We start from the raw sequence: 11,667 nt of genomic DNA, 5'->3' as shown, positions 1-11,667 counted from the left end.
ATGCATATAAATTTCATACATATCGGATGATAACTTTTCTCATTGGAGCATTCACAAGGTTCAACAAAGTGAAACAAGGGACATAACTCTAGAAGTAATTAAATGAAAATGAATGGATTTCTTTGTTTCACTTATTTAAATGATACATATAAATTTCATATAGATCGGATGATAACCTTTGTCTTTCGAGCATTCACAAGGTTCAACAAAGGCCATAAGTCTAGATGTAATTAACAGCAATTGCTGAAATCCAATAGGCTTCTTCATTTCACGAATGTAAATGATGCATATAAATTTCATACAAATCTGATAATAACTTTTGTCTTTAGAGCATTCACAAGGTGCAACAAAGTAAAACAAGGGCCATAACCCCAGAAGAAATTAACAATTTATTGAAATTAAATACGCTTCTACATATTTCAAAACAATCAGATGATGAAAAGATAAATAAAAAAATGACTATAAACCCTTATTCACTTATTCCTGAGACTAGAAAAATCATTTTAAGTATAAAAATAAAGATTGAGAATTAAATGTTTGTGTGATTATAATACAAAAGACAAAGTCAAAATGAAAGCCTATACAATGGTTGTACTCTCCTAGACACATCCAAGCACCATAAACCAATTGTCCCCCTTTTTGATCGATGCCAAGATGGAATCATTTATGTTTATTGTTTTCTCCATCCATGTAATACTTTAAATCACATATTTCTCCAGGAATCTGTGAAAATTTCCTGTAAGAGCCCCACCCCCACCTGGTAGAATATCCTGACATGCTAGATTTTCCAGGCACTACCACTGCTTTGGATCTAAGCAAATTTATATAAAAGATATTATTAGATTATATCTGTTCTGGCTGGATTAAAGTAAGGAGGTGTCATTTGCATTTTCACTGACAACAATTATAAATGTGGCAGGCTTATTACATACAGTAGCGAACAGTATAGGTCGATGAAATTTGAATTCCACATACCTCTGTAAATACTGAATGAATGGAATTGCACTATTATTGGACAGATATTGATCTTGGAGTTGCATCTTTCAAAATACTATAGTGTAATCTGCAATTGATTCCTATATCGCTAAAATAACGCATCGAGACGTTCAACATGATTGCAAAATATAAAGTTATATAATGTACATTTTGGTATCTAAAAGTATTGTATTAAAAAATAACTTGTAGTTTTAAAAATATTTAAAATCCAGGCTTCTAATAGAGAAGTCAAAACAACTTCATAGATTCATAATCACAAATTTACACATTGATTTTGAACAATTAAAACATCCTTTATTCCTTTGAGCACATCTAGGGGGAAAAAAAGGCCATAAATTATTGTTCATACAATATTCAACAGCTTGTTTACAAATAATAATTTCCAAAAATGTTCATGAAATTAAAAGCTTTTAACACAATCTTATAGACTGCCTTATTTGTAGGTCAAAGTGAAAAGGCTGATTGGTACAAAATTCTTTTGTTTTTTAGATTTGACTACTGATTACATATTGGGCATGTTTAGATTTGATCGGTTGCAAAATATGAGAAAAATTTGATCAAACATCGTGTATATGTCTGTACTAGGATTTTTGATAACTATCGGTTGTCCAGTCTATAAGGTTATTATGAATATATTATTGAAATTTTTTAAGAATTTAATGGTGAAAACTTTTTGAGGACCTGAAACACTGATCTGTAAACCAGCTAGCAGAGCAAGTAGCATTGTTTATAATTTTTTAAGATGACAATCTTTCAATGACCCATCCATTTTCTCCAACAGCAGTAGTGTCAGCATTTATTTTCTCCTCCGCAAGAGGTCTCCGAAATACAATTCGATCATGTAGTCTGTTTGTTTGCCCCTGCCAGAACTCAAAAATACTTGCCTTTATATCATATCCACCCCAGTAATCAGGCATCTGAATAGGCTTATCATCTCCAACTTTCTTTTGAATTTTGACATGTTTATCATCCAAATATGCTCTGTTAGGAATCACTTGACTTTGATTGCTGACACATGCACTGATTTGGCTATCTCTGGGTCTTGAATGGAAATATTCCTCGCTGTCTGATTTTGATGCCTTGACCACCCTGCCTTCTATCCTGACTGATCTTCTGAGTGGTTCCCAATAAAACATCAAGCTACAATTTGGGTTTTCATCCAGTTCTTTGGCCTTTCTGCTCCCATAATTAGTATAAAATGTGATTCCCCGTTCTTCACTGAAAGCTTTCATGAGCACTATGCGAACAGAAGGCACGCCTGATTTCGATGCAGTTGCTACAGACATTGCATTTGGCTCTAAAATTTGTTCAACATCTCTTGCTTCTTGAAACCATTTTTCAAATTGTTTGAAAGGATTTCTTGAATGCAAATTATTCACGTCAAAATGGCCTTCCTTCTCATGATACGGATGCCTCAGTGAAGAGATGTCAGACATGGCACGTACAATAACAAATGAATATGGGGCGTGAATGATTGTCCTTACAATACCTAACATCTAGTCGGAGTGTCCCCGTTTTAAAAGCTAAAGATAACGAAATCCAAGATTAGATAATGGTAACAGTATCACCAATCCAGTCTATCCAGACATAGAACTAAATACAGTATTTAGCAATCTCACAAACAGAGTTGTTCTATGATCTAGACTAACATTCAGGGTAGGTAACTCTCAGTACCAAATAATTAATACTAGTTTTACAGAAATCAATCGAAATCAATAATATAAGGTCGTCTGAACCTTTGAAATTCACACAATGGAGATAATTTTCAGAACTATATCAGATACTCATCATATTAATTGCAAATAAATGGTTTTGTTTTTGAAACATGGTTGAGTCCAAGTCGTTGTAATTGATTATTAAAGAAAGGGACGTTACTCTCGTTGCTACAACAAAAAATGTTTTCGAGTCGAAATATCATTGGAAAAGCGAATTTAGTATAGATCTAATGAAAGAATACTGAATAACCTTGTAAACTGATAAGAAGAACAGTATGTCGGAAACAACTGGTATTGAAAATATTTGGTTGATTTAGGTTTCTACTGCCAAACTGTCTCGAATACATTGCAATTTTATTTTTTTCATTTGAAATTGAACTATATATTTCCAAATTGGGCTAAAAAAAAAAACCCGCAATTTTGTAACGTATCTTCATGTCGTGTGTTTCTATCTAAACTATTTACTAATTAATTTTAAAACTGTAAATGGGGCTATCATTAGAAAATAATATTTATATTTATCCTCAAATATCTGAGCCTAGATAAGAATTAATCCTCGTACACACAGTATAGATAAAGGAACCGTACATGATTGATACATCTCGCCCCCCTCTGTTTCGAGATAAAAGATGGTGCAATATAGTTCCATCTGGCAAATCCAAAAATTTCTGCCACATTCAACTACAATTAAGCATAGAATCTTACCTGACACAGGTACAAACTATTCTTTTTAAATCGAAGCGATAATAGCCTGGCTCTCCGACATTTTAAATTTGACATTTTTGACGTTATGAAGGCTGGGCATCATGTACAACAGCCAATCAAAGTACCAACCTGATATGAGTTGCGCAGGAATAATACACCGTAGTATGAATGCCCGTATCAATTTTGATAAAAACAAGACTTGATTTAATTTATTGACAATATTTGCGGAGAAACCAAAGTTGTTTCACTAAAGTGGGCTGTGTATGTTTAATTTAATAAGTCCTAATAGTATAAAATTAACTTATTTTCAATGAAATTAAATTTGCTAGGTGAAACTAAAGGAAACCAGTCATAGCTAAAAACAAGCACATCAGTACATCTCAAGATTTTTAGCTACATTTTCCTACCTAACATCAGTATATCTCAATGTTTTTAGCTACATTTTCGTAGCTAATCTGAGCCATACTAAAATTAAAACATACAGAACTTTTGTCCTGTATGAACAAACGCCGGTAGGCCTACTGTTTGAAATCACCTTGATTCAAATAAATTAAAAACCTTAAACTATTCCAACGCAATAAAAAAAATTTGGACCCTCAACTGACATCAAGGAAATAGAATGTACAAAAATTCAGCCTACACCACTGAATAGGGTACCGTAGATCATTTCATACAAAGATGGTACATCTACCAAAACGATTGGCATCATTTTTACGACAATTCAAGTTGTAGGTCTATTTATTCATTTTTTTTTTCAGAAGGACAAATAACAAAGCAGTTACTGAAAACAAGAAGTGGAGAATTTGACGTAGAAAGTATTCATTCGATTTGTCTTAGAGGTGCAGGTTAGTATGGGATGCAGTATCTCAGAAAATCTTGTCTTTGGCATTTTGACAGAATGTCCAAAGCCTAGATGCCCGGCCAAGTTTTTCGTTTGATTTTCAAACGCTCAAATTCCAACTTCAATTTCAAGCTAGATAATTAATCATTACAAATCATATAATATTACATAATGTTAAATCTGCTCCTTCAATGGAATCGTTTAAAATTAGATTAAAAACGTATTTATTTCAACGTAAATATGACCATTAATGACCAAGACAGTTGAATAGTGAATTATTGACAGTGTACATATGTTAGCGCTTTGAGCATGCATTTATGGATGGATATATGCGCTTTATAAATATACATTATTATTATTATTATGATATATATTTATTAAAGCTGCTGATCATCATTTTGCATTATTTGGACAGTATCATTTTTCACCGCTTAATCCACTCAAAATTGATTATTTTTAAAACATTTAATAAATAAATATATCAACAGTAGATTATCTCTAGGTATGGATTCAAACGGAATAAAAAGAGATGCATCAAAAGATTTTAGGGTACATGGCACTGGCTTGTTTTGAACGTATCATGCTTGTATCGTCTGTACAGGATGTTGAATGTTGACAAAATATTCATTTCATATCCTTGTAAATACTAAATAGAGTTGAACCATTCTTGGACTGGTAAGCCTTGTAGAGATTCAGCTTTTATAATATTGTAGTTTGCAAGGGATTAAGGCCTAAAGAAAAACCAGCAATAGGCAGATTTAGCTCTCACATAATGCATGTTTAAGTATTGTCAGTGAGTTGCATTAATTTGATAAAGTAGTACAGTGAAGGAGAGCTTTCAAATCTTGGGAAACTTAAGATTTTAATAACACTTGCCCAACTAGACAAGCTAGTTCTATACAAATAAAAGATCTGGTAACTAGTTAAAGACCTTTATATCAAATTTATTTTGTTTTTCTTAGTTATTTTTTCAATAAGAGAATCATCCTCAATGAAACTTATTCTTATTATTAAGGTATATTGGATCTTGGTTGTATTAGTGAGTGTTCAAGCTTGGAGAAATTGGATCTGTCCAAAAATGATATTTCTAAACTTCACAAATTGGCTGGATTGAATAATTTGGCAGTGTTAAACTTATCAGGCAATAGAATTGTGTCCTTAGGTATGTAGAATCTGTAAATAAATATTTATGTGGTATATAATTTTCAAATCAATGTTTTTTTTAAAGCTTTATTGTTTGTCAGAAGAATTCATACCTGAGCCAGTAACAATGTTTCTCATGTTATCTCAGATCATGTAATTTGTAACAACAGAAGTGCTTAAAATATATGATAAACATTTAAGAATCTTACAAGCCCTTAAGCGGTGGACACACTAGCCGAATGATTCGTCCGAATCAATCGGCGCTGAATTTTATTCGACCGAATGGGTGGACACACTAGCCGAATGCTTCGCCCGATTCAACCTGTCGATTGCATCACCTTTCACGTCACATGATTAAACATGGTGGCGTCTATGTCTTCAATCTATCACGTGACCTCTCGATATGAGTGGTGATTGGCTAATGAATTCTATATTCGGCTGAATGCTTCGGCGAAGCGGACACACCAGGCGAATATAATTCGGCCGAATATATCAAACCTGTTTGATTCGGGCGAATCATTCGGCCGAATGATAGTGGACACACTAGGCGAATTTCGACGCCGATTGATTCGGCCGAACGATTTGGCCGAATCATTCGGCTATGGTGTTCACCGCTTTACGTGTCTTCCATGTCAAGTGGACCAAATTCAAAAAGTTAAGTTGGATGACCCCTCAGAAAATTATATAAAAAATATATATGTTATACTTATACTGTAGTCAAACTTATGTAAAACTGCAAAGTTATATGACTCTAGCATTAATATTGACTGAGATATGACCTTTTTTAATCGGGGTACCCTTTTGCAAGTTTTGAAACTACTATTCTATTACTCAATTTTGGTGAACTGATTTTATATCTTCTAGTTAGACAATTTTCTTGAAATCTTGGGGTTTGTAATAGAATGTTATATAGATTAAAGATAACATTATGTAAGATGCAGATAAAGAGCTGACCATTCTTGCTATAATAACTCAAAAATTGATAATGTAAAATGAAAATATTGAAAATTTCATTCAAATTAGTTCAGTCTGAGCCAAGTTATCACTGTTTGTAGTTTTGACAAGATTTATTCATGGTAACCAGGGTACTGGTATATTCGAGACTTAGCCTCACTTTCCCATTTTTAAATTAAACTTTTAAATGATGAACCGTTCTAATCTAGTTAAAATCTAGTTGATTACAGTCTTGTTTTGTTAATAAATGTCTAATTAATAGTTTACAGGCCTAAAGAAAGACCTGCAATAGGCAAATTTAGTTCTTGCTTGTAGTGTACACATGTCTATCAATGATGAAAGGCCCATCTTTGATATTTAACTCCTTCATTTTTTATTTTCATTAAATTTGTATGTAGAACTATAACATATATTTTTTCCATATTATTCTGAGGGGGTCACCCAACAAGCACTGGTCCACTTGACATGGAATGACCCATACATATACATGAACCGTATGTAAAATGTTATGTTTCAGAAGGGTTACAAGCTTTAGAAAATCTTACCAAGTTAAACCTAGCAGGAAATCTGATCGGAAGGTAAATATTATTTATGACAATTTTCTCCTAATACCTTCTAACAGTATGCTCTAAAACTCACAGATAACTACACTTTACGATCAATTATGAGTCTATCTTAGTTAAGGAATTGTAATTTTATATATGTAGAAAAGAAAGACTCGGCTAGATACCAGAATTTGTCAACCACAAAACATTGTATGTACAGTTAACAAGGGTTAGACTTCTTTTAATGTATAGCTGTTACAAAAAAGCCTCAATTTGATTCTTGGTTGGTCAGCTTTATTATATTGAACTTTGGACATACAGGTGCGTTCTGTTTAGTGTTTTATAATGTATTTTTTCAAATAACTGATACTCATCTTTTATATTTTCAGAGTTGGAGAATTAAGATGTTTGACTGGTTTAAGTAAATTGACAGATTTAAGATTACAGGATACAGATAATGGATTAAGTAATCCACTATGTGGAAATAATACTTATATCAAAGAAGTTGTAGATCTCTTTCCATCATTAATAACTCTAGATGGTAAATCAGATTTCAACAATTAAATTGATACAAAACGTATTTCGGGGGCAATACATATCTGAAGAGAAAACAGTAATGATGTATTTCAATGTTTTGTTGTACTTCGGTTTGTTTGGGGTTTTTTCATTCAAGTTCCAAAATGCATTATTTCAACTGAAAATCCACAATAAAGCTACATGTATGTTTTAAAAATATTCAATGAAACTTCCTCTTTGATTTGGGACAAAAAGAATTACCAATTTCATTAGATTTTATATGTTGATTTGCTTTGTAGGATGACAAACTGTCTTTCTTTTAAATATTTTTTTTATTTCACGTAACGTAATCTCTTGGATTTGGGACAATCTGTCTATTTTATATATTGATATGTTGGATGAAAATCTTTCTTCAATGATAGATTTACATAAAGCTTGTGTTCAGATATTAAAACTAAAATATTAAAACTGCTTAATCTTTAGAAAGAAATATTAAATTGGATAGAGCTCGTCCCATCACATCAGATCACCCCAATTCAATACTTTATTTTGACCTAATAGTAAGTGTAGAAGGTCTGTAAGCACTACACAAAAATAAAAACCCAACAAGAAAAACTGTGCAAACAAGACATACTTCATAGACATTGAAAGAAATAAACAACAATTATCAAATCAAGTGAATGGATTAAGTTAATAAACAACAATCTGAGGTGTAACTCCTTTAAATTTATTTACTAAAATAATCATTCTTAGTTTTCCTTTAACTCAACAAACGTGTTTTATTTTAAGGTGAAAGAGTATCTGGTAAAGGTAGTGAATTGTATTTTATTTGTCAACAAATAGATCAAGCTTTAGTAGGTAAATATAAGTTATTGTTCTTAAATGTACATGTACATTAATTACAAACATGTCTTTCTTAACTTTTTTTATGAAAGTTATAACACTACCAGTGATAAATTGTTTTCAATGGCATTTATTTAGTAATTGAATAAGAAATACACATCACACAATTCTATGGAATACAATTACTGTATATTACTACGCTACATTTCAATAAGGCTTCTCTAGTCTTTATTTCAAAACATTACATATTTAAATGATGACCAATCAGAGACATCCCACTATATGTACCTTGAAGGAAACCTAAAATTAATTGACTGAAGATTTGATGAGTAGACCTTTTGGTACTACACTGGCGTCTCTGGATCACATTTAAAAAGTAAGATTGTTACATACATGTATATGTAAACTGTCAATTTGATGAAGGGGTGTAGATGGCCGAATGGTTAGCGCGTGCGCGCTGTATTACAAGGTCTATCATTGAGTCAACTGACGTGATTTCAATTCCCTGGTTGTCCGTGACAAGGAATAGGGTCGCCTGTCCAACCTTGTGGGTTTTCTCCGGGTCCTCCGGTTTCCTTCCACTGCTTAAGGCGGCTACGCGTAAGCGAACTATTGAAATGAAATTGAATCATATTAGTCCCAAAATGACCTAGTTTGTGTCAATGGAGTGATATCTACATATAAGTAAATCTAATATCTCTTATTTCAGCATGTAGCTCATCTAATAATAGTTTAGTCACTAGAAGTACAATGCCAGAGAATTGGGTACCAGACAATTACTGGAAGCTTGACACATCAGCATTTGATAATTCAAATTTACATGATGCAGAGCAACAACTTGAAGGTACATATATATATCATGATTTGAAGCTCAGCTATATATTAGTGAATTAAAGGAGAATGTTGGTGTTAACTATTATCAAATATGTGACCTGACTGGTTAAACACATTTCAAATATGATTTTAATGCAGAGATCATTGTTATGTGAGACGGTGAGAGGATAGCTGGAAGTTCAAACAAAAATTGGCTGTCAACAGATAAAAGAAAATGAACAAATTAGAAAACGTGAATAAAAACAAGGGAAAGCATGGGATATTTCTATTTTTCTCGTTTTCTCTTATCTAGTGACAGCCAATTCTATTTTTGAATTGTCAGACATCCTCTCACTGTCTCATATAACAGTTTTTAATCTTCAATGGAATTATCAGTGAAATGAAATTCAACCGTGTGTCTGTTATCGCTCGTTAGGATAACTCGTGTTTGTCATTTTTGTTGTCACTTCCCATTTTTTTCACGTGTCTGTTACAAGTCTACTGTAGCAATGATCTCTGTATTAAAATTATATTTGGAATGTGTTTAACCTGTTCTGTCACATATGAAATAATGACTGACACCAATATTGTCCTTTAAAAATACATTATGCAAGAGATAAATCTGTCTATTTGCAGGTCTTTCTTTAGGCCTGAAATGTTATCTAAATTATTAATTAGACATTAATTAACTTATCCAGACCATAATCAACTCTAGATGGCATCGCAAGCCTGCGATCTTAAGTGGATTGTGAGCTGATTTACTGCATAACTTTCTTTCTCGATTAAACAGATAATCGAGATTATAATGTTTATAGTAATGATGACCGAGGCTAGGTAGAAATTTCATTCGCCTAGTTCTCGGTTCATAGTGGATCAATTTGAATGAAATTTTCAGCAAATTGCTTTTACGTTATCTAGTTTTTAATTATTATAGTGAGAACTTGTTATCGAATCTCCCATAATGTATCTTTAAGCATCATTTGTTTGATCTGAAAGCAGTGGTGCATGACTGAGGGCCCAGAAAGGAAAAAAAAGTCCTGCATATACATGTATCATTGGCAAAGCCCCCTGACAGTTAGAAATCAAAATAAGAGTTGGACATAGCACTGCTCTCAGGGTTGATCTTGAATTACTATTAGAATCATTACCAGTACCACCACAAGTATATTCATAGTTATTTTACTTTTGAGGGAATATACATATTTGACTTTGGTGTGTACCCCTCCGCCAAATAGTTTATGCAAAATTCTTATAAAACCATGATCTCCCTTTCACCCACCCTCTAATTCAAGCAAAATTGCAGACGCCATAAAAAATAATCCACAATTTATATTTTCAGATTTGCTGAAAAGTTGCAAAAAAATGAGTCAAGAAGCTGCACAGAAACTCCAAGAGGCTACACTTACGTTATGACAGCTGATTTCATGACACAAAATTACAGAGAAACTATATATAATGAAGACAATAAGTTAAAAACATTACTGCATGGGACAGAGTAAATGATTTATGTAATCCAGATTCCACTCCTTGGAATGAAAGACAATTTTAGTTTATTTGTTGACCTTCCAGACAATTCTCTAATAAATACTTTGTGTTCACATGTAAACGAATCAGGATTGTATTGTCTTGTTACATGTGCAACGGACACTTCAGTGTAACATTGTTGTTTCCTTTCACTCATTATAATGCGTTATAGTGAGTCCCCAATACATATACATGTACTGAGCTAAGATGCAATGAAAAAGCACAACTTTAATAAATAGGTGACAATATACCAAGGTTGACACATTAACACAGAGAATGCACCGTCGAGTTCATTCAAGAACACATCAGTACCAGAGCCACAGCTTTGCGACAAGAGTGAAGAAGAATCTCACAAGCAGCCATTCAGAGGCATATCTCCTCTATGTGGCGCTGTTGCATAGCCTGCGGGATTGCTAGAGGTTACTGACTTTTGATTTGACCCCTTGTGTTTCACTGTAATGATTTTATGGCCTAATGGGTTTTCTTGTATCCGTAAATATACAGCACACAATGTGTGTCTCAGTATATTACTGAAGGGCTTCACTATAAACATATAGGTCGACATATATGTAAATATTGTAAAATAATTTTTGAAAGATATATGTGGAATAAATAACTTTATTTAAAAAGATGTAATTTTGTTTGATTATCTACACGTGTATGTATAAATGATGATACTATTTTCATACCAGTAAGCACAAACACGATAATATGTTCACACCAGTAAGCACAAACTTGATAATATGTTCATACCAGTAAGCACAAACATGATAATATGTTCATACCAGTAAGCACAAACCTGAACAAATTCCCTTTCAACATTTTTACCTAATTAGAATGTCTTTAATGTTAAACCATGTCTAACACCTCAATAACTGAAGTGTCTATGGTAGTTTATGCATCATTTCAAACACTCACAAACTCTATATATTATGTCTTTGGAATGTGAAGATGGTATTTTGTGGGGATGCATTAAATCTCCATTTTATTTTTCCCTCTGTACTAATCATTCTTTAAATTTCCATTCCTGGCGACACATAGGACACAATTGATGAACTTGCTGTGAATTCAG

At 32.7% G+C, this 11,667-nt stretch overlaps 2 protein-coding genes across 2 annotated transcripts; one reads left to right on the top strand and one right to left on the bottom strand.

Moving 5' to 3' along the window:
- Positions 1–366: 366 nt before the first annotated feature.
- Positions 367–2,623, bottom strand: LOC126818360 (pyridoxine-5'-phosphate oxidase). The gene has a single exon (XM_050545752.2). It carries the CDS (start codon positions 2,490–2,492, stop codon positions 1,734–1,736), a length of 759 nt encoding a protein of 252 aa, XP_050401709.1. The 5' UTR covers positions 2,493–2,623; the 3' UTR covers positions 367–1,733.
- Positions 2,624–2,727: 104 nt separating this feature from the next.
- LOC126818361 (leucine-rich repeat-containing protein 61) lies at positions 2,728–11,210 on the top strand. Its single transcript, XM_050545753.2, has 8 exons — positions 2,728–3,002; positions 4,175–4,261; positions 5,273–5,419; positions 6,872–6,932; positions 7,289–7,440; positions 8,205–8,273; positions 8,968–9,102; positions 10,411–11,210. The coding sequence occupies exons 1-8, from the start codon at positions 2,987–2,989 to the stop codon at positions 10,482–10,484; spliced, it is 741 nt and encodes a 246-aa protein (XP_050401710.1). The 5' UTR covers positions 2,728–2,986; the 3' UTR covers positions 10,485–11,210.
- The last annotated feature ends 457 nt before the right edge of the window (positions 11,211–11,667 follow it).

This window comes from Patella vulgata, chromosome 4 (genome assembly GCF_932274485.2).
Source record: "Patella vulgata chromosome 4, xgPatVulg1.2, whole genome shotgun sequence".
NCBI lineage: Eukaryota > Metazoa > Mollusca > Gastropoda > Patellidae > Patella > Patella vulgata.
The sequence above is the reverse complement of the archived record's forward strand: the minus strand, read 5'-3'. Positions and strand labels throughout refer to the sequence as shown.

Coding starts and splice junctions, on each gene's coding strand:
- LOC126818360 (XM_050545752.2), bottom strand. CDS start 2,492: ATGTTAGGTATTGTAAGGACAATCATTCACGCCCCATATTCATTTGTT.
- LOC126818361 (XM_050545753.2), top strand. Junction 5,420..6,871: donor CAATAGAATTGTGTCCTTAG/GTATGTAGAATC, acceptor GTTATGTTTCAG/AAGGGTTACAAGCTTTAGAA. Junction 6,933..7,288: donor GCAGGAAATCTGATCGGAAG/GTAAATATTATT, acceptor TTATATTTTCAG/AGTTGGAGAATTAAGATGTT.